The sequence below is a fragment of the Heliangelus exortis genome, chromosome 1 (assembly GCF_036169615.1).
Source record: "Heliangelus exortis chromosome 1, bHelExo1.hap1, whole genome shotgun sequence".
NCBI lineage: Eukaryota > Metazoa > Chordata > Aves > Apodiformes > Trochilidae > Heliangelus > Heliangelus exortis.
In genome coordinates, this window is record NC_092422.1 from 105,457,507 (window position 1) to 105,481,905 (window position 24,399).

At 37.7% G+C, this 24,399-nt stretch overlaps 1 protein-coding gene across 2 annotated transcripts in view; it reads right to left on the reverse strand.

Moving 5' to 3' along the window:
• The window catches only part of EPHA6 (EPH receptor A6), a 445,064-nt gene that overhangs the window by 59,289 nt on the left and 361,376 nt on the right, over positions 1-24,399 (reverse strand). The window contains exons 12-13 of one of the 2 annotated variants that reach the window (XM_071756850.1): positions 20,705-20,827; positions 7,044-7,105 (exon numbers count right to left, since the gene is read on the reverse strand). In XM_071756850.1, coding sequence (XP_071612951.1) covers positions 7,044-7,105; positions 20,705-20,827 — 185 coding nt within the window. The remainder of the gene's footprint in view (positions 1-7,043; positions 7,106-20,704; positions 20,828-24,399) is intronic. The other variant, XM_071756858.1, reaches the window with a different exon arrangement.

The following is a 24,399-nucleotide window of genomic DNA, read 5'->3' on the forward strand; positions in this document are numbered from 1 at the left end:
CTACAGGACCGAGAGGGACCCTACAAGAAAGCTGAGGAGGGCTTGCAAGGGAATACAGTGAGAGGACAGGGGGTAATGATTTCCAGCTGGAGGAGGGTAGATTTCAACTAGACACAAGGATGAAATTCTTCTCTGTGAGGGTCGTGAGACACTGGAACAGGCTGCCTAAAGAAGTTGTGGATTCTTGATACCTGGGAGTGTTCAGCTGTAGGTTGGATGGGGCCTTGGACAACCTGACTGAGAGGAAGGTGACACTGCCCATGGCAGGGGGGTTAGAAGTGGATGATCTTAAAGGTCCCTTCCATCTCAAGCCATTCTACAAGTCTGTGATGATATAAACTATTTGCCCTATATCCACAGAGTCCTGTGCCATGTTACAAAAGAAAGCCAGATTGCTTGACATAATTTGGTTTTGACAAATCCATGTTGGCTCATACTTATCTCACTGTTATCTTTAAGGTGCTTATAAATACTTTCTTGATAATTTGTCCCAGAAATGTTACAGCAGTTGACATTAAGCTGACTGGCCTGTAATTTCTTGGCTTTTCCCCTTCTTTTTAAAGACATGGATGACATTGTCTCTGTTCTGATCTTCTGGTTTCTTATGTATTCTCCACAAATTCATAAAGACCACACTGAAGGTGTCCATACTATGTATTAAATTCTTTCTGGCTTCAAATACAAGACAGTTTGTAATAAATTCCTTGTTACTCAGTAGGAAAATTATCTACACTGATTAAAAATATTCAGCATTTCTAGATGAATTTATCACAGCAATATCAGAAATAGTGTTTTCTACTTCATTTTATGAGACTAAAACATTTTTTAGAGAACAAAAGTTGCCATGTAGCATCAGCAACAGCTTCTCAGTGTAAACTTAAATCACATAAATATATGCTGCTTACATTACTAAGGTATTGCACTAATTCAAACTCGGTTTCTAATAGTTCAATTTGTTTTTTAGGTCAGAAAAAATGATTGGTCTCAACAGTCTCCATTGCAGGTTTTCTTCTTTACTGAGTCATTTTTGAAAGCAAAATGTCACCTTTATCCTAGCAGAAAAGGAGTGTGCCTTGAATAAATGAAAGAGCATGAATACTGCATGTGAAACCAAAAAAAGGAGTATTATGTGCTCGAATGTTGTTGCCTCTCTGGATGCAGATAAATAGTAATGGAATCTACTAAAATTGGGAAAGGCCATCTGGCCTCTTCTCCTCAAAGCTGACTCCGTCTAGTGAGGCCATGTTAGATGAATATACAAGGCAAACTTTACAACATCATTTTCCAGAGCTTTCTACAAGTCTTCATTTTTCTTTTTCTCCCTTTTCCCCAAACTCACTAAATGTAGGTGTCTGCCACAGCATCTAAACTAGTTGAAAAAAGGGTGAGCCTGATGGCAAAGCTGCTGTGAGAAAAACTTCACAAAGCGTAGTGCATCGGAGTAATATATCATAATATTTCCTTCTTCTAGTAACATTTTTTCACACTGTTTTACATTTATCTTAATCCCCAAAGGATTAAAATTTGGTGATGAATTCCAGGCTTTCATTTGCTGTACAGTCTGCTGCAGTTAGTGCTCTGAGGCAGTTAAGCATATTTTTATAGAATCTTTAGAAAATAATTTATTTTGAAAAACAAAATATGTTTTTCAGCTTTTTTACCTTCTGTGCATCCCTGTAAATAATGTAGCTATTTTTCCCAAGCGTTCTTTCTGAAGTGAATTGTATCAGTCCCAAGTTTTTTTAATTAGGAAGAACAGCATTACTGCTGTGAACAGTAACTATGGGGAAAGCAAGACCACCCCGTACTTACTCTAGGTAAATGAATCCTTTCTTCCTGCAGTTCAGAGATTCACAAAACTGGGCAAGCCTGGAACATCATTTAAACCTAAGCATCTGTCTCTTCAGGGTACAGTTAAGGGAAAATGCTGCAAACCCTGAGGAGCTTTCTTTCTCACATTGATCCTTGGTGAATGCCCATTCCCTTCCCAATAAAGAAAGGTGAGCAAACACAGTGCAGTGGATACATCTGACAGTATCTGACAGGTCATTTTAGTATCAGATCTGACACAGAACATGCCACAACACCAGGAGTTCTCAACAGATTATTGTGCTATCTCCCTGGTCCCTACCTCGCTGTTGCTGACTGTGGGTTAGCACACCTTGGGCACTGAACAAGAATAAAGCTGAGGGGAGTCTGTAGTCTGCAGCTGCAGAAAAATGCCTGAAGAAGTTGAAGTACCCTGGCGATAGTGTTTTGGTTTATTCGACATGATTCAAAGTAGCCAATCACAGAAAAACATCCCCAAAAGTCATCTTGTAACTGTGCTGCTTTTCTGGGGCTCAAATCTATGCCCACACTGAACAACACCTGAAGAGGGTGAGTGCAGACCACAGCGAGCAGATCATCTCCAGGCAGCATTCTCTGCAACTGAACCTAAGCAGCACTACAACCTCCTCCCCATAAAAAAACCCACACAAGGCACCTAGATTACTAATCACACTGTTCCTGGCTATGTGATGCTAAATCTAATTACTTTAGCCATGAATGACCCTTTAAGATGAAGCTATGAAAACAGTAGATGGGATTTAACTCTTAATAGCCTTGTAACTCTGTGAGGCATCTGCTTGGAGTGAGCTGAGACAGGGAGGGTGTATCAGCTGCCCACTGGTGGGGAAACAGTGAATTAATTCCTTGCTTTGCTTTGCTTTTGTGTGCAGCTTTTACTTTACCTACTAGACTGTCTTTATCTCAACCTAAGAGATTTCTCACTTTCACCCTTTTCTGCTTCTCTCCCCCATCCCGGGGCTGCGGGGTGGAGTGAGGAAGCAGATGGGTTTAATTGCCAGTTGGGGTTAAACCACAACAGTGAACCCCTAGTCCCTGAGGAAATACTAAGCTGGAAACACATCCTTTTTAAGAGAATTCTCTTCAAGCATTACCAGAAGTGGAGTCATATGCTTTTTATTTCTGGTCAAATGAGCATTTATTTGACAGCAAATTTCAGGTATGCTTTTGTGGGATGATTTAAGTTATATGACTCAGTAAGGAAAAAAAGATAACTGAATTTCATCTTATGGAAATTAGATTTATATAACTGCAAAAAAATGGCAGGATTTTTGAGGAAAATTTAGTGCCAAGTTTCTCCAGCAATTTAGGTTGTCTGGTAGAGCGCAACCGCTGTAATTAATTACCATCAGTTTACTGAATTTTTTCTCATTAGATACTTTTCACTAAGACTATCTCTGAAGCATCTTCATATTGCAAGTGCATGCCAATGTTTTTTTTCCCAAAAGCTCAAGGTTACCAGCAAGCATATGGGATATTTTGTAGGGCGGGGAAGCCATAATCTAGCTGGGCTTGCTGATTAATGACTACAAATAGCAGAAAGTAAGGCAGTGGTCTGGGGGCCTGGCCACATAACTGCAACTAAAATACAGCATTAAATGAGGGACTGGAGGTGTTCAAGGCCATGTTGGATGAGGCTTTGAGCAACCTTGTCTAGATGAGAGGTATCCCTGTAGAATCATAGAACAATTTGGGTTGGAAGGAACCTCTAAAAGTCATCTAGTCAAACCCTCCTGCAGTAAGCAGGAACATCCTCAACTAGATCAGGCTGCTCAGAGCCTTGTCAAGCCTCACCTTGAATATCTCCAGGGATCAGGCTTCTACAGCCTCCCTTTTACATGGTTCCAATACCCTCAGGGTAAAGAACTTTTTCCTCACATCCAATCTAAATCTGCTCCTCTCTAATTTAAAACCATTGTCTCTCATCCTATCACTACAGGCCCTTGCAAACAGTCCCTCTCCTCTTCCTGTAGGCCTCCCTCAGGTACTGGAAAGTCACAGTAAGGTCTCCCCTGAGCCTGCTCTTCCCCAGGCTGAACAACCCCACCTCTCAGCCTGTCTTTGTAGGAGATGTGCTCTGGCCCCCTGATCACTTTCATGGCCCTCCCCTGGATCTGCTCCATCAGGTCCATGTCCTTCCTGTATTGAGGGCTCCAGAGCTGGATGCAGTATTCCAGGTGAGGTCTTACCAGAGCAAACTGTGAGAATCACCTCTCTTGATCTGCTGGCCACACTTCTTTTGTTGCAGCCCAGGATGCAACTGGGCTGCAAGCGCACCCTGTTGGCTCATGTCCAGCTTCTTGTGCAGCAGCAGCAGCAGCAGCAGCAGCAGCAGCAGCAGCAGCAGCAGCAGCAGCAGCAGCAGCAGCAGCAGCAGCAGCAGCAGCAGCAGCAGCAGCAGCAGCAGCAGCAGCAGCAGCAGCAGCAGCAGCAGCAGCAGCAGCAGCAGCAGCAGCAGCCCCTTTTCCATAGGGCTGCTCTCTATCACCTATATTTATTGAGGATTGTTCTAACCCAGGTGCAGGATACTATACTGACAACAGGTGCTGAAGTTCATGAAGTTCACCTGGGCCCACCTCTCCAGGTTACCCACTTTCCTTTTGGATGACAACGGATCCCTCTGGCTTTTCGACAGCACCACTCAGTTTCGTGTCATCTGCAAACTTCTTGATGGTGCACTCAATCCCACTGTCTGTATTGTTGATAAAAATACTAAACAGTACAGGTCCCAGAATGGAACTCTCAGGGACACCACTTGCCACTGGTCTTCATCTGCACTCTGAGCTGTTGACCACTGCCCTCTGAATGCAACCATCCAGCCTATTTCTTACCCACTGAACAGCCCACCCATTGAATCTGTATCTCTCCAACTTGGCAATGAAGGATGAGTGAAAGCTGACGGGCTGGAATTCACAGGAACTGATTTAATTTTTACTCTGTGCTATGCACTTTGTGCACAGTGCTGTACATATCACTTAACATCTTATTTCCTCATCTGTGAAGCAAGGAAGTAAAGGCTATTTAAACTTTAGGGTTTAGGGGCCAAGGGGAGTTTTACTTAAGAGTGCATGATTCCTCACACAACATATTTTGGCACAAAAGCTAACATCTCACCAAGGCTGTGAGGAGGCTGAAGGCAAATTTTTTTCCACAAGTCTTTCTTTTGAAATATTCTCATACGTTTCATCACAGTGTTTCATTTTGGAATGTTAAGATTCACCCATTTTTCCAGGCTTTTGGAGAAGGGCAGGTTGGAGGGATGTACTGGTTAATTTTTGCAGGTTGCAAATATAGGGGAAAATATAGGGAAATATTTTTTTCTAGTGAGAAAAACTTTGCACTGTTTTGAACAGTAATAAAAAAATACCTTATAAGCCCTTCCAAATCTCACCACATAAGAATCGTTATATTTACTGAATACTTAGGATTGCTAAAGATAAACCTTCTCTGCTTTTTATCTTCACAAAAGCTTTTAAAGAGTAGGCTTTTATCTACAGAAAGCAACTATTCTTAATGAAGCAGCTGGATTTTTTAAAAATGGGTTGCTTTGCAACCATTTGATCTACTAATTATTAACAGAAATGCTGATGATGTATCTACACTGCTTTGGTATGCTGAATATTAGTCCTTTTAAGAAGCACTTTAAAAGAATAAACCATATCTGAAGTGTGAATTGAAACTGTAAAATGATATACAAGGAAACCAGCTGCAGAAATGATTAGCTCACATTTCCCTCCAGCAGTTTTGCCTACAAATATATCAATGCAATGTGAGAAGTATTGCTTCAAAATAACATCATAATTTTGCTAATGTCAGTTTCTATTAAAGTATCCTAGCAAGCAGTAACTATTCTGATAAAGAAATGAATGTGGAGAATAATTGGACTGTAGATATCATGCTAGAGTAATGCAGACAAAGGTAATTCTCTCTCAGGAATTATTTCAGTATTTGGTTTTTTTCCCCTCTGAAATTCAGCACACAGACATGCAGAGAACAGTGTCAGGCCCAGACAAGTGTTCCTTGGGCACTGCCGGAAAATTACAGAACAGAGAAGCCCAAGGTACTCAGATCAGTGGAAGTCCATCCGCTGCAGATGGAGAGATGAGCCAGAAAGGCAAGGGGGCTGATTTTTAAAACTTACCCAGTTTCTAAGAAAAAGTTTTCTCAACCTGCTCTCAAACAAGTACCTTCAGCATGACTTACTGTCCCTCTCACTGGTTTAGCTCTCTTTCTAAATTGGCTCCTCTTTCCCTCCTGTTTACTTACTCTTTTCTCTTAGCAGTTCCTTCTTCTTGCCACCATAACATCCTCAGTCATCATCATATAGCTTTTCTTGCAAATATTTTCTCAGCTCCCTGCTGAACACCTCTTCTTTGTACTTGGGATACCCTTTAAATTAATTCCATGAAAACAGTGCCCTGATCACCCATCCTGACCTTGCTAACAGTCACAGCTTTACCATTCTGGAAGATGGCACTGGCAGGGCAGTGGGCTAGTAAGGCTTGACATTTACTTTTTAAGACAAATTTGAAATACTTGACAATCAAATCATTCACATAGGATGTCAGTGGGCCTCCAGAGCACCTCTAGGGGACTGGTGACAGAGATTATCTTAGGGAAAGTTTAATTGAGGGTCTTTCTTTCCTTCTACTTTTCTAAAAAAAAAAAATTAAATTCAATTGCATCAACATATTATTCATTATTTTTGTACATTTACTTTAATGCTTATTAGTGACCTTTGGGAGTTAATTATTGCCAGGACATTTCACTCATATAATGTTACCATAAATCATTATAAATCACTTATTAAGTCTATTCTACACTTCACCAACAGAAAAAAATCCTAAAAAAGTATTTTTGAGAGTGATTGAGAAGAATGAAAAACTTCTAAAGTCTAGTAATTTGTACTTTAATTTATATTTTCCTCCACAAAAACACCACTAGAAATACATGTTGCTAAATATGGGAACTACTTTTGTAGAAGAAATCAATTATATTCTTAAATTTAAATCTTTTTCTCCAGCTATGCTCTAATGTATCACTGTATCTTCAAAATGTACCCTGGGGAAAATGCTTCTATTCTTCACTAAAAAATCATGAATAACATTATATAGAAATTAATTCATGAAAAATGATTTAAAATCTTAACCTAGATTGGTGTCTTATTCAAATGTCATCAGAAAATGGCACCTCACCCGCAGAAAGGAGTCAAGAGATCCATTCTCCATGTATTCAACTACAATCATTACTGGTCTGCCTGCAAAACAGCAAAGAAACACATTAGGATTATAGACATATTATGGGGCTTTTATAATTCCAACTGTTATGTGCAGATTATTCACAGCAGTTAAATATGTTAGCCATTTGCAAAATCCTCAAATCCTCATTTGTATCACAATCACAATTCCCTGGGCTATTCTTTAAGAATTAAATTTTTTTTTTTTTTTGGTGTGATACTGTATTAGCTGAACGTGCGTCATTCCTGTGTTGTCTCCTTAGAAAGGAAGATCCTGCTATTCCCAATAGCAAGAACTGCTGTGTAACATCTTGGAATAGTTTAGGGTTAAAGAAAAAAAAATCATAAACCATGTCCAAAAAATTACAAACTCAGAGCTGTTATTTCTTTCAAAGACAAACAGCTCAATGACTTAGTAGCACACAGATAGACAGATTGAAGGGGATGTCACAAAAAAAAAAGGTCTCCTAGACTGGGTGTGTATATTGGGTGTGTATAATCCAGCAAAGCTCTGAATCCATGTTTGTATATATGTAACATATACACATAGTTATTGAAATAAAAGTTTTGCTCAACTAGCACAGCTTTCCTGTACAGTTCCAGGGTGTGACCATATCCAAATTGAAGCAGAATAACATGTTCCAAGTACTTCTTAAAAGAATATCCAAATCTGAAGATAACCTTTTAAACTGGGTACTTACCTAATTACCATTTCACTGCTCATACCAGGAATCACCCAGCACTCTTAGAACTGCTTGACAAGAGAGCCCCAAATAGCATGCCCATGAGGCTATGCAGCCAGAAGTTTTTCAGAATGGTTAATATTACAAAGGAGACATTCTAATGTATGCAAAACTAATGTAATGAATAAGTAACTTAGTAAGAAGTCTTAAAAGTGGTAAACTTTTCTTTCCCTAAGAATGCCTGACTCTGTCAGGGTTTGTGTGGAACAGCAGTGTACCAAGTGGTGGCACCACCAGCCTGCCCATTGACCTTTCTCAATACAACACTGGCTGTTCCAACACTTCTCCAATCCAAAGGAAGCCTCTTCCATTACTTTTTTTCTCTGCCTCTCAAATTATTTTTGTGGTTTATTTGGACAAGGGGATGAGGAACAAATAGTATTCAGGGTGGGAAAGCATGGAAGGATGCTATGTACATGCTGACTTTCTGCTCAGTTTGGTTAACAGTGGAAGTGTTTATTAAACTGTCCACAACATACAGTAAGGCACAAGCAGGTACTTTTCCTGAGCTGTTACACCCAAGCTTGAATTTAAAGAAGTGAATGGGCCATTTCTCATCAGGTCAACTTCAAGTTCCAGGTACCCCGGTGATGCCCATGGACATATTTCAGTCTGGTTCTTCAGGAGTTCCTCACGATATTACGCCATCTCTTCTAATAAAATTAGGGTGTTGGGTTTTTTGTTTTGTTTTGTTTTTTATGTCCTCAACGGATAAAACAGTGCTTCATAGTGTTGGCACAGTGATACATTTTTTTTTCTGTCTTAACAGATGTCTTAACAGCCTTTTTGAATAGCCTTTCTAAAGTGTGAAAAATTACCAGCTTCTTTTTTTTTTTTGGGCACAGCTGCAGATGTGCATTTGCCACCGAATTAATTTTTATTCATTGGTTTTGCATTGCAAGCTTAAATGATACATCACTTTTAAGCTTTCAGAGATTACCGCATTCTAAAAATTAATGTTTTCTTTACTTCAGCTTGCTAATGATGCCTAGTTTTATAGCCTAGATTCTTTTGTTTCAAGCACATGAATGACCTAGATTCCATTGCCTTTACCATTTGCTTACCATCAGGAGGCTGACATCTCCATGTGACAGGAATGTTCTGTAATCTAGACAAATAAACAAATGGCAACTTGATACTATAGGATCTTACTCTATTCAGAACTCTCTCAAGATAGTAGTAATTTCTAGATTGTTTCAGACAACATCTTGCAACAAATAGGGATGTATGGCTAGCTTTCAGATTTTTTGTCAGGCACAAGTTACCCAGAAATTTCTCTTTTTGAGTAAATCAACAACTAAAACACCTTTATGGAACATTTGCATTTGAAGGGAATGACAAATGGAGCTATGGAGCTTCAAAAGAGTGCCCCCCTAGTTTCCTGTTAGTGATCCTTTCACTCCCTGTATTTTCCAGGAGATATTTTTTAAGATTATCTAGCTATCTAGAGGCTTGTAGGCTCTCATTTTATTTTTTATGCTCCTTAGATTCATATCCTTCAACACAAATTATTTTCACGCTAATTTTATAAAAGCAACTTTTAGTTCTTCTGTGTTCATTCACTAAATGTTCCTCCCTCCAAAATACCTCCAAGAAACTGTACTTCATTTTGCTCAGACTTAGCTAAAGTAACTATGAAATTTATCTATATGCATCTACCTACAGAATTAAAAAAGAAATTTCAATATTTTTTTACTGGATAATGTTTATGAGTTTTTAAACTGTTCTGATTTTTTCCTTTAATCCCCTTAAATGATATGCCTTAACACAAGACCAGCTCTTTCACATGATAGCAAAGGAATGGCATGATCTGGTAAATACATCAAAATAAGTAGCATTTGTCTTCAGACAGGTCACTGTACATTGGGAGACTGGCATACCCTTAAGTTTTCAGAAATTCTGGTGACCAACAAATTTAGTCACTTTTATGCTGATAATTTCCTACAGTCTCAAGTCTATGTCCTTCTCTATCCTACCTGAACGTCAAGAGAACTTGGTGGAAGATTGTTTCAAGATGATACAAAAATGAACCCAGCTCCACTGCATGACTATCTTAAGCAAAAATCTTAAGTCTGGATCCTAACATTAACTTCTCAAATAATGTCCTAGTGTGCCAGCACTTCATAAACGCCATCTTCTTTTGTCTGTAAGTTTAATGCATCACTGAATGTATTTTAAGCTGGACTGTGACAGACTAAGCAGTGAGACTTCTAGTCAGCACACTATTTATATTTGCAGTACCTGTAGATCAAAAATGCCTCAGCTATTGTTCCTACCGCTTGAAGATATAGCAAAAAAATCTACATAGAAAATTCCAGCAATTACATTTATCATCAAAGCAGTAACACACAGGTTCTATCATCAGCAAACAATTATTTTCTAATAATTTTATAGGCTTAAAAATTTCATACAATGGTCTCCAAACATTCTACAAATGTAAGGACAGCAAGTGTCAGGAAAGGTAAGTTAGGATACAAATTGATTTCAAAGATGTGGTAGGAAAAAACAGATTCAGAACATCAAATGGCCCTCTCCCACTAGTCATAGAGCATGCCCAACAAGGCTTTGTTTGCTTACCAATACACATTGTATTTTCTTCCCTAGCTCAGTACCCTTCCAGCAGCACTTAGGAGATTGAACTATGTGTTTGTCTTGGACAAACAGAGTCTCCAGCTGACAAATGGTTGAAGGAATGGGACTAGCAGCTGGCTCTGGAGAAGCTGGTTGAGACATGAGAATAAGCAGCTGATTCTGGCACATCCAACAGGAGAATCCAACATTGGGCATCTCAGTCCAGAGACTGAGTCACCAGTCCCAAGGGCAGGCAACGGGAGAAAGTGGACTGTGCCCTTTGAAAAACACAGACCCTGACTGAACTCCAGGAGTTCCAAATCTGGGAAGCAAACTCTGAAAGCACAGATCTACTCTATGAAAATAATCTGGAGAGGAGAAAGCTCTGAGGAGACCTTATTGTAGCCTTCCAGTATCTGGAGAGGGCCTCCAAGAAAGCTGGTGAAGGACTTTTTAGGATGTCAGGTAGTGATAGGACCAGGGGGAAGGATTCAAACTAGAGGAAGGGATGTTCTTCACCATGAGGGTGGTGAGACACTGGGACAGGTTGCCCAGAGAGGTGGTAGAAGCCCCATCCCTGGAAGTTTAAGGCCATGATGGACAGGGCTCTGGGCAACCTGATCTGGTGGGAAGTGCCCCCCTGCCCTTGGTTGGAGCTAGATGAACTTAAAGGTCCCTTCAAACCCTGATATTCTATCATTCTATGATCCACATTGGTATGGTACTAAGAAAAATGAATTAATCATCCTCAAAACAAGGACAGGAATGAAAAAAGGACAGGGGTCAAAGAAGTCTTTGAGAGAATGAAGCTATCTTTGGTAATTTTATCCTAGGGAGAGCTAATGCAATTCTGGAAGGCATTGAAGTATTTTCCTATATTTATGATTGCCTACACATATGAAACATGCACATCTCTACTTGAAGAAACAAGTTTAAGGATAAAGAGCAGTGGGCAGTGATGGAGATGGGAGTCAGGAAATCACTCTGGCCTCAGAAGGACAGCACAAGTGGCAGCAGAGAGACAGCCATGCCAGCAGAAAAAGGACATGGATTTCACTAATTAGATGAACCTGCAGAAGATGCAGTGGTTATTCATTGTTTTGATGACACTACTGCCTTGTGACAAGAGGCTGACTGGTTTTGATTGGGTGGGTTTTCTTCCCCAAGAAAGTTATTCACTGTACTTCTCCCACTCAGACATACAGCAATGCTGTTGAAATAGAACTAGTGTAAATGACAAACATAGTGATGTTATGTCACCTCACACTATGTTACAATTTTGTATTTCCTATTGATCAGTCTGCTTGACTTCATTTTATTAAGCAGAAATGCAAAAATGAAAAAAGAAAGCCATATATTTCAGATTAATGTAAAATACCAATTATAGTTAAAACTCACATCACATACATTTTTAGTGATCTTATTTTTTTTCTACAAGATTTTGATTGTGTGTAATTTATTTGAGTGTCAGTGTGACGAATAAGAAGAATTTGAAGTGACATGAATGACAAAATATTCAGCTTGTTGTCTTGTCATTTTAAATAATGCATCAAAGTCCATTTTAATGATTCTTAATGTAAGGTTAATCTTCCAAAAAGAATGCAGCTAGTACATATTAATTAGCAGCACTTCTTAATAACAGTTATTATTAATAACAATTAATTGTTATTATTAATAATAACAGTCTTACATTGAACTGTTTCACCCCCATTATAGCAATAGATCTCTTACATAAACACAGGTTTCTTATTCTTCCAATTAGAACAGCAAAGGTTGGAATGTCTTCTCCAGTTGATGTAAAAAAATAAAGCTCTATCACTTCTCTGGGTCAGAACTAATGTCATAGAAAATGACCTTCTTATGAGGTATTTCCACGTTCTGCTTCTGGTTTCCCACTAACTTGCCTCCTGCTAAAGCTGAAGAGGTCAGACTATCAGAGCAAAATGCACAGGTACTCCCTTGGGCAGTGCTTGGCCTTTCAGCTTTGCAATAGCATGGAAACCACCCAAGGAAAAACTGCATCCCAATGCCCAATGCCATCTTCCAGTGCCCAGGTCTTGGAAGGCATTCCAAGGTTTCACACTCGTTCCATTTGTTACATACTGCTTCAAACAGGAGAACCACTTGCCACAGCACTGCAGCTTTTCCAGTCCTGCTACTAATAATGCATTTGTATGCATCAGAAGAGAACAAATTTCAGTGAAGAAAAAATTGTATTTTTCTGTAACAGAAAAACCAGTGGAAGAATAAATAAATAAACAAAACCTAATGATTTTGTAAAAAGCAACTGGAAGAAAATCTGCTGGGTTTTGCACTTTTAGTGCACATCAGTGCACACATGAAGGGAATGGAAATTTTGCTCAAGACATCACACTTCCTTTAATGGCTTACATTATAGAAGGTCCCCAGTTAAGACCTGTGTTTCAAGCATCCTCAAACAATGGAAGCTGCAGTTCCAGCCCCCTTCTTGAGACTTCAGAAGCCAGATTTTGCAAACAGGATACATACACCCTGCTGCTAAAGGAAAACACATAGGTGTAACCTACTTGTCTTGCTGTTAGTGCTCATTCTTATTTTTTCTGTATCCCTATACCCCTTGACATTAGTTAAGTTTAGTCAAGGGAAGATACCTGTGAAAAATCAAATAATAAAACCAAAAAATACAAGAATAAGTTACTATTTTTAGTAAACTATGGTCATACACCTGTCACTGCTAGATGAAGATTTCTTGAATTAGCACAAGGTGTAAACATTGTTCTCTGAGTTGTTTTTCTGAAATTTTATATTAAATAACTTTCCACTCACTACCCTATTACCCACTGGCAAGAATTTATACCTGCTGGTATGTTTTGGAAGCTTTGTACTTACAGGAAAGTTTGTATACTTTGAAGCATCTGTACTTCTAAAATACCTTCTCAAGTCCTCTGGCCCTTTGCCCCCGCAGCAACAAACACTGCAAACAATCCTGGTTTCTCACATGACAAAGAGAGAATACTTTGGACAACAGATTCACCAGTTTCTAGCATACAGCTTATGCAACCCCTAATTCACATCAGTCCCACAGTGTGCCTACAAAAGATATTCTGGAGGGGTTTGAGGAAAGAAAAGTGGAACTGTAACAAGGAAGCAATTACAACGCTTCCATGATTTGCTTTCTTATTCTTGTCTTTCCATGAGAGAAGCAAATGGAGTGCAGAACAGGATAAAAACACAGAAAAAAGTCAGTTTTTAATGGATTTGATTGTGGCATTAGTTTTATAGTGTTTCAAAGTTTACTTAGAACTCTAAAAATTGCAACACACTCACTTAAGCACTGAAACAAACATAAATTAAAGAGATACTTTTGTCCAGTTACATTAACTGAAACAATTAACCTGACTTTTTTTTTTATAACTGAACTGCAACATATTTTTCTTAATCTAATGACATTTCACCCTTAAGTGACTCTTAATATTTTCAATGTTCATACCACCCTGTATCTTCTTGTGGAAAGAACAAGTTTTGCTCTTTGGTTCAAAATTAGTCCAGAGTTGGACTGCATCATGGAATACCTGCCCTACTGACATCAGGGCATGTCAAGGTATTTAAATAAAATTAAGTCTGTGTATTAGGGGCTTCTGCACTTCATCAATATTCATTATGATACATAACAGGTACTTATGAGACATAAGAAACACACTTATTTAATCTCTATTTTGAATTTGCCCATTTTCATAGGTGTATTATATTTAGAAGCTGTAAGCTATACCAGAAATTTGAAAATGAGCAAAATTTAAAAATTGCCTACATAAGGTTACAGAAAAACATGATTATGTGATTTCATAAGTATAATGACATGGTTAAGGCATTCTTTTAACCCTATTCTGAGACATCACAGCTTTTTTTGATTATTCATTACTATGCCTGATTGTGATCTTTATAAGATTCTGACACATCTTGCACTTCAGAATATCCTTTATATATTTTTTCCATTTACTACTTGAACACGTTTTCCAATACATAAACTTTAAACTTCTGAGCTACACAAAACTGATGAGCCACCATCTCCTCCTCCATTGTTTATTACTATCTTGATGCTTTCTTAACATATGAAAAGCATCATTGTTCATTTCAAGAAGCAGCAGGGGCCACATATCAATACTCCTGAAGTTTCTCTAATCTGCAGAAAATGCTTTGGTTGTAATGTGTGAGTTACTTAATCAAAATTAAGAAAGCAATATATCAGGAGTCAAGGCTCAAACAAATAAATGATGCACTGGACCTAACACTGTGATGTTTTGGTGATCTCATGCATTCATCTCCCATAACTTAACTCCCAGAACTGTGGAGGCATCTCCAGAGATAGCAATATCTAGATTTTTTTTCTGAGACAGAAACGTGCGTTTCAAGGAAAGGAGTCAAATTTTCATAACTATGAGTCAAAAACAGATCCTATGAGCCAGTCCAGAATTGCCCAGTCTTCACTGACTGCATAAGGCACTTAAACAGGCTTGTTCAATACCAGTGTGTAAAATCCAAAATTAGAGATTACTTCCCATATGTGGTCTTAGGAATGATACTTCAGAAAGCTGAATTTGGTAAAGGTATGCTGGCTTCTTATCTAAAACAGATCAAAAAACCCTAAACATTATTCAAGGGAACTATTCCCTCTGCCTCCCACCTCACAAACAGTCAAACAATTCTGAATCTGCTTTCATGTCCAAGGCTTTACTGCTAGGCTAGAAAGGGAGCTCAGATCTCTTTTTTTTTTTTTTTTTTTTTTTTTTTTTTTTTTTTTTTTTTAATTTCACCATGAAACAAAGACTATATCTGTGTAGCTTATTTACAAACATTTTTCTAAGTGTATCTATCAGTTTCCTCTAGCTCTTCTCTTCCTATCTTTCTGCTTCTGTTAGTTACGAATAGTAACTTTCATATGCTTGTTACAAGAAATTATCACATTTTCTGTAGTCAGCAAATATACAATAGTGTATGTTATGTAAACAAGACTCCTTATGCAAATAAACTTTCTTGAACTTCTAGGGATAAAGTAGAACTGTTTACCATGACCATCTGAGCATGCAGTGAACTATGTAGCAAGGGTGGAGAATGAAGGCATCCCTTTATGTCCTACACTCAGAGCTTAATCTCAGTTCTACAGTTCAAGCTCAGTCCTAATGGACCAGCTCAAAGCAAGCAATGCTATTCACATTACATAGAGCTTACCCATAGTTTGCTTCTGAACTACTTCCTACCTGCCTAATGGAGAAATCCATATACATTTCAACTTCTCACAGAAAACACATTCCGTTGTGTATTAGTTGTAAGAATTAAAGTCCAGACATGCCAGTGAAGCAGAACCGAAGCTTGAAAGAATAAACTGGAAGAACCATCCTAGAAAATGCTTGTGCAATAAAAAAATCAATTTGTTAGTAAGCAGGAAAGCATTAGCGATTGTCATTTATTAAAAGCAGCTTAGGTGCTGGAATCCAGAGTAGGGAGAAATGCATTAACAGTAAAAAAGAAGAAGTTACTTTTCTCATTATTGGAGTACCATAATTATAGTTGAGTTTCACTGTGAACAATTGCTCCTTGATGGTTCTTGTTGAGTAATTTTGTTCGATAAGGGTCTGCCAATACAACTTGCTTTCAATTGTCAGTTTATAGAATAGCAAGAATAATGGGCTCGCTCAGGTGCACTTGGAAGTTGTAATAAAATATTAATTTTGGGTAAAAGGCAACTGATAATCATTTGGCTTAGTATTCTACAGTTATGTGTGAAGTTTTTGATAAGCTTCCTGTAATAAAAGTGAACATCAAAGTGTACGTTAGACAAAAAATTATTGACAACCAGGCAGTAAAACACTGAAAAGAAGAAATCTTCTCTAATATGTATTTTTTGTGAAGGAGTCCTGTCATTATCTAGTCCAGAACAGCAGTAAGTAAACTGCCCTATATCACTTCTACGTTTCCAGAAACAAAGTATATCCTTATTTCTTGCATGTATTTTTTTCAGGTTCACAGGGGTGGATTGTTTTATCAAGCCTAATTTCTTTGTTAATTTCTTTGTTTACATTTTCCTAAAATTTAAAAAAGCCGGATAATTAACCCTTGTAAAATAAGCGGTAGGAAATAATTGATGCTTATACTTCACCACAAAGTCACATCCAAATACTTTGACAGAAGTTTCAGAGGGTGTTCTGTAAATGACAGGGAGCAATGATCCAGATGCTGACTACATGGGGAGATCAGAGGATTCATAAGCAAATCACAACACTGATGTTTACAGAAAGGTATGTATGGAGTGAATAATTTTGACTTTTCTTCCCCTCTCCTGCTAATGCAGGTTGAATGCTGAACAGAATAAAGGACATCTGGGAGATTCACTTAACAGGAACTTTTCCATATTTTCTCATAGCTTGACACCCATCTCATTCTTGTCAACAGAAAAAAAAATGAGGAAAAGGGTTTAGCTTGAAACAAACATTAGGAAATGTATTTGCTTTCCCTACCTTTCCTTCCAACTCAGAAAACTGAACAACCTCACACTCTTCAAAGACAGAAGCATACCATAAATTTTCTGTCTGTAACTTCTACTAGACAATATGGGCATGCATTTATATAACAAACCCTTTACACATGACTGAAGTCAAGAGACTGCCAATACACAGCAAGAGTAGTAAGCTAAGAATTTTCCCAAAATGGAACAAGACTGCACATAGAATGGGAGAGATAGAATTTTAAGCCACATAAATTTATAGTGCTAACAGGTGGGATAACTAGAAACTAAGCAATTTGTGACAAACTACAGTTAAATAAAAAGGAAGATATTGTTTGAAAATTGACTTGTTTTTGCAGAATTCTAGGATAGATATTTGCTGGCAGGCTGGAAGCTTTGCTTCTAGTGAAGTGGCTGTATATCAGTGACAGACTTTTTATGTAACTATTAAATATGTGTACTGCTGCATTAGCATAGCTATGTACAGGCTTAAAAAACACCCACGTTTGAGGAAATCTGTTTTTGCAGAAAGATGCAATGCCCCATTCTGGCAGCACAAATTAATCTTTAAAACAGCTAAATGAACCTTTGAACAGTGCAAAAGCAGACACCAAATGACACAAAACCGAACATCAGCTGTCAGTAAACAAAATGCACCCCCCCCCAGCTATTGAGTGAAAAATAGACAGGGGAAAAAAGGAAACCAACTACAATGCTCTGCCAAGCTGTTTTCCAGATAGTTATTTCTAGCAGACTTCCCAGTTTAGTTCTGTGATTCACTTTAGAACATCTGTAGATGGAGGGGACTTTTGTAGAAAAAAGATGTAAAAGCATTTTGCCTTTAGTAAGGAATAAATTTTCTGACTATTTTGAAGTAAATCTGCCACTTAGCTTGAGCTAAAGGTTTGGGTAAATAAAACCCATCTCATTATCTTTGATCCCAATGACCCTAATAGCACAATAATGCAGGCATTTTAAGCTTTCTGTGTAGTTAAATTCACTGAAATCTTACACATAAGCCACGTGTGAAGCAATGATGTTATAATTCAGCAAAGTTATACGTTACATGCTTCTGTTAGGCTTTGGAACAGTACTATCCAATATGAGCCCAACAACTCAGATGATGGAGGTGGGGTCACTGTGCTCTCAAAGGCAGCAATCAAGGATGCTTCCCTCCAGTGCCAATACATAAATAGCAATCTTCTCACTGTTAATGAGAGTGTAAGCCTTGGAGACAGCATCAGGACTGCAATGGGATTTTGCCTGCCTATTGCTGTTCCAGCAGCCAGAGGCTACCATGATAACACAGATATCACTGTTTAAATGCCTTCTTGGGGCATCGTTGCCCTGGGTGTCTTTGCTCCTTGGTAAAGAAATACTCATAAAAAGATCAGGTGTTCAGTGCAGTGCTTTTCAATGGAATTAAGGGTACATTTTTTCTCTGTACTAAAGTGATTAAGGATTCATGGATGTACTTGTATTTTCTACTAAATCATGCACAGCAAGAGATTCAGTGTGGAGTCTCTCACATCCAAGGTCAGTACTCCTTTTAACAATTTTTTTTTTTTTCTGTTGGCTTGGTTTTGTTAAAAAATGCAGTAAATGCTTGTTTTTTTCAGTCATGTGTACAAAAAAAGTGGTTTTAGCAATATAGAAAGTTATCATGAAATGGAAATGTCATCCTTTGCTCATCTCTGTAATGAAGAGATGTGATTCAGAATTATAATTGTGCTTAATGTAAACACAAATAGGACCACACAAAAAAGGAAAAGTTAAATATCAGCACTACAGATAAGATTGTTAGGGTATGTTTGTTAAAAGCAATTTCTGATTTATACTGAGGTGCTTCATGCAACCTGCACCCCACAGGCATCTTTCTCAAAGGAACACATCTCCTTCCTTGCATTTATCACAGTTCTTCGTTGGCTTTCGACTACCTGACAAGCCTCACTTTTCAGAAGGTGGGCAGCCTCTCCCCTTCTGTAGGGCTGATGCTTGGCTGATTTTTTGTTGCTGCTGTTGACATGATGAAACAGGAACACTTAATTCCATTACCCTGCTAAGGTTATATGTTGCACATCATGTACTTGTATTTCAATTTTTTCATCAGATTTAATTAGAATTCTTAGTATAGCACATTCAATAGAAAAAATTAAAGAAATTATGAACCAATTTTATAAAACAAACCACATTTAAGAGTTTTGATTTAAGTCCAAAAAAAGTGACTTTATAAGCATTTGGAAAAAAACAGGCCTGGGGATCTTATAAAATAAAATTGTTGTTAGGTATGCAGGTGGGAAGCCAGTTCATGAGTGCATTTAGGCCCTTTGTAATCTAATAGAATCAACTACACATAGCACTATATTCAACAGAGATTTTTATGGGGCCTGGAGTATTTCCTTTTCCACAGTTGTTTGGCTATAGATATCATTGTTACAGTGATGCTGACTGCTAAAATAGCCTATGGGCTATTAAACACTCTGAGGTATCCCAAGAAGAAAAAAAATATGGAAAATATTTTACCAACTGTTGACAAAAGACACCCAAACAGTCATTAAAAAATACATCAAAGTTTCTTGGAAGCTGCTGTTTGAAGAAAGAAAGTAAACAAAGAAATCATAGCACTTAAATAAAAAAGTAAGAGTCATCTTGTATCAATGAGCTCTACAATTACTACAATAGATAAAATGAGGCAGAGAGGAGTGGAACAGCTTCTTTTGTATAGCAAATCAGTGCCACTATGTAATTTTTCAATTTTCTTCCTACTTTTACCATAAGAGATTTTTGCTCTTTCAGAAAGCTCCAACATTACATATAAGATGTCCTGAAAGGATACAAGTGTGACATTAACCCATCTTCAGATCAATTTTACATAGAAATATGAAGTCTGGAAAGGAACAGAACTGGACTTTGACTCACTTTGAAGTATTATTAAGATACATGTATTTATTCTTTGTTAGCTATGATGGAAGATGGTGTTTAATGGCTCCAGAAGAGAATGGATAATATGTATAGCCTTTCTGGGAAAGGATGTCTCAAACTTGTCCTTCTTCCCTATTTCAGCACAGTATCTAAGAGAAGTCCATTCACCTGACACAGTGTTCTCAATCTTAGCCTACACTAAACCTTTTGCCTACCCTGAGGTCCCTTGTGCCATCATCATACAGCTCTGCCTCTGCTGGGGATCTTGCCAGAGTTAGTGCAAAATACTTTGCTGGCAGTACAAGCAATGGGGTTTTCTCACTCATTTTAAGAGGATTATAGAAGTTCAGATTGTGATAAAAGTTATTGAAAAAAATTAAAGTGTTTTTTACGAGATATAAGTTGTAACTACAGAAGCATACAGAGGATTTAAACAGTGTATCAGTAAATAATTAAATTCTGCTTTTCCAAATGTCTTTTGCTTCCAGATTTTAATGAGGGAAAGTAAATGTTTAGGGAAGAGTCACAAATACACTTATATCTGGGATTTTATAGAGGCATTTTTAAAGTTACATTTCCCTGGTGCACATGGGCATGCTTCATGAAGTGCATGATTAGAGGATACTTGGCCTTCTGTCCCAACATTTGGGTTGATCACTTAACTACAGATTGTTTTCCCTCACAATTTCTCCTATAGATGCATTCACCAAAATGAATGAAAAGTAATTAATTTCCTGAAAAATACTTAATCTTTTCCGTTTCCTTTCAGTTTGGCTTTTTATTGGAGGGGGACGTCTTATCTCCCTGTCTGACCTATACCAAAGCTGGTTTCCTTAAGATGTGAGGAGAGATGGGGCAAAAGGTGAAGAGGAAAATTGATGTGAGGCAATAGGCTGGAATACCTACCAGACGAAATGCTGGGGGGTAAAGATCCACCCCCTGACACTGGATGTGAGGCCAGGATGCTATTTAAGAATCCCGCCCTCAGGAATCTCGAAAGAGACTTCACCCCAATGGTCGGAAAGGATCCTTTCAAAGAGATAAAAATGATCATTAATCAACTGACTTGTTCTTTGGCTGATAAAAGAAGTTGACTGTTTACAGAAAGAATAATCAAATCTCTGCAAAGTTAACAGTGGTTTCACTGGAACAGATCTTATAAAAGAGCAGTTAAAAGTATTTTTTTTTTTTTATGTCATACAATACACAGTTTTGATGAAAAATACGTTTTCTGCATACTTTGCAAATGGAGAATTCCAGCACTTCTAGGAGGAATGGAAAATTTTGATATTTTAGAGGCAAAATGGATATTCATAACACATTCCAAACAACTCTACCATACAGCCATTTTATAGTTTTACATACAAATCAAAAAGAGAACAGTGAAGGCAAAGCTATAATAGCAAAGCTCATTTTATACTAATATTTTAAAGCCACCTGACAAAAGTCATGTCAGCTAGTGGGAGAAAGGGATCCAGAATTTGCAGCTACATTATCAACTTCTGTGCTAGGGCAGCCACATCAGTCAGAATTTCTACTGCATCTCCCCAGACCTGTCAATATGTTGATGCAGATGAAAGACACGTGTACAGACATGGGCCCTTTCTGCTTTGCTTTCATTTGAAGTCTGACACATTTTATACTTTCAATAGAATAAAGTCTCTGTTCTCTTCATTGCCTAAATGTACAGTTTTATTTCTGGAAACTGAGATTATCTCATCCAGCACTTTAAAAATAAGTCTTGTGACGTATCTATTATAGCGATGATAAATAAGGACTCTTTATCATTTGATACATGATTTCAGCTTTCAGCATATATGTACAGAGCTGTAGAGGCATCGTATCAGCTAGCTAGTGATACTGCTCAGTGAATGCAAGCATGAAAGATGGATCTGAAATGAGAGCTCTACCTATTTTGCTTAAAAGCACAGTCGTGATTCTCCCATCTTGCAATAAATTTAAAATGACGATCAGAATAGTTTCTGTATTTCTGCAATCACATCAAGCAAGCATCCAACAAAAAAATTTAGGCAATGATGAGTCTATTTTCATCATCTTGAAGTTATTTTATAGTTGTTCTTTAAGAGATAGCAAACACCTAAATATTTAAATACAAGGAGAAAAGCAAAAAAGGCCTTCCTTAAATTTATGCAATTGACAGGATTTCTTTTAACTAATAAAATTGTAATGAGGAAAATTTGGCCTTAAAATAAACATACATATTTGTTGAACTCAACTAGCCGAACAGAGCTTTGAGTTTTTCTCTTCTATTTTTAAACAAAAAGCTCTATAGTTTCACCTCAATACATCCCTTCCTTGCCCCTTAGACCTGCTGAAGTTTGTGGGGCAAGAATTAATTTAACTAGTGTTCTGAATGCAGTATTTTTATATCTGATAGCACAAAAGTTTTCCCTCTGGCTGATCCAGAAAAGCCAAACTTTGGCAGTCTTGTTAAAGTGTTTCCAAACAAATACAGCTTTCATTATAAAATAACTTCATAAGTGACCATAGATAAAGAGTCCACAAAGAAATTAGATTTTAAAATGGAAAATTATTCCATAGACTCTAAGATGTTTGATTCTAACCAGCATCTTAAAATGCAAAGGCTAAATAATGCACATAGGAAGACCTCCCAAATAAAACTTTGCTTCTCTGTTTCAAAATATAATATATGCCAACCATAAAGTACTCCAAGTGTGAGTCACATGCCATATGTAGAAACCTTCAGGAAAGCAAAACATCTTGAGCTTCACCATTGACATTTTCCTATGTTAAAATGGTGTTAAATGGCAAACAACTCAAATTTCCTAGCAGTAGTAGAAGATAATTTGTTATAGAAAGTATAGGAGATAAAGCCAGTTTTATTGCTCTTATTGTACATATTCAGAAATAAAACCAAGGAGCAGCAAATTTTGGAGCAATACAACCTCTGAATACTAAAATGACAGCTTGAGTGCTAAAATTATTGAGACTATATAGGCAGCAAATAACTAAAGAAATGCAAGTTAATAATGTTTTTTCTCTCACTGAAAAAGGCAGGATTCAGTTATTTAATCACAAATGCTTTGTGTCATTTGAAACACCAAAAAATGTGAAACATTCACATTTGAGTGGCAGACAGACCAGATCTGCAAGCGGATGCCATTACAGTAATGGGACGAGTTTTTAATATAAGGTCTTACTGCTTCTAAACTGTGAAAAGGAGACATGGATATTAAGTCATGATTCCTGAAGGCACTGAAATACAGCTGTTGTTTAGCAGCTTACACTTAAGGTTTTATTAAGAAAAAAAAACCCACCTCTCTGCCTTCCATAGCCATGCACTACAATCATCATGCTATCTTAACATGGGAAACTACTTAGTTACAGATACGAGTTGGAAAAGTGCACTGAAACAGCAAAACTTTATAGCAATACTCTGAACAACCAACAGTTCACGAAGTATCCACCATTTGCTTAGTTCTGACTAGTTTATAACAGCACAAATTCTTCTGTTTCACAATTATTACAGCTAAGTGCCTGTGCTCAGGCAGGCAGCCAGCCTTCCTCCTTCAGCTGTTGTTCCAGGGGGAATATCATCCCACAAATTGATAGGGAAATCGCTGTTATAGCATCCTAAGCTGGCATGGCTTTAGTCCCATATTATCACACAGAACAGCAGGGCAAAAGGAGGTATCTAGTTAAAGGAAATACTCATAGACAGACAGAGGGAACAGCCATTTCTCCCCACAGCAAAGGTGCATCCTGCTGCCTGTGGGAAGGGGCAACGGAATGGTGTTCAACAGCCCTCCATCTGCAGAGAAAGTTCTGCCACGTGGATCATCAGAAGTGCTCGATTTATGAATGGATGGATGGATGGATGGATGGATGGATGGATGAAGGGAATGGCAGTAAGCACACTAAAGTAGTGGTGGAACACACTGGAGCAGAGTGAAATACATTACCTCTGTTTGAAGTGGGGATGGGGGATGGGCAGACCACTCAGTGTCTGGGAGAAGGCTGGCTTTGGTTATGAGCACCTTTCATTCTAAAAGAAAACCTCTTTTGTATTATTAGTGTTCCTTCAGAGAAACTAGAAGGAGGATTAGAGCCCTTTTGAAAAAAATTATTTGTGATATATCCATTCAGAAAGTACTCGAAAATCTTTGCTCTCACATAACTTTCTCTTCCTAGATCACCAGAAATTGTACATTACTTCATAATTTTTATGGGCAAAAATAGGGAAGGTTTTAATAAGGAATGGCTTTATAAAACTTTGAAGTTATGATGTCATTTTTCGTAGGCTTGATTTGGAATGAAAAAAAAAAAAACAGATCAGAAACAGGACTAAAAGTTACCACTGATTAATTTCTTGGATGACATTTTCAGTACATTTAGACAGCATGGATCTATACAATTAAATTTAACTATTCTGAATGTACTAATCTGGAGATTTGGAATATGCTTTGAATAATTTATTTTAGAGCTTTCTGACACATGAAAGCGAAGGTGGTAGGCTACAGGGTGGCATGTTTAAATTGCTACCCTCATAACTTATGTCTCTTAGGAAAATCTAATTTTTAAGATCACTAGACAACATTTTGCAATACCTACTATAAAAT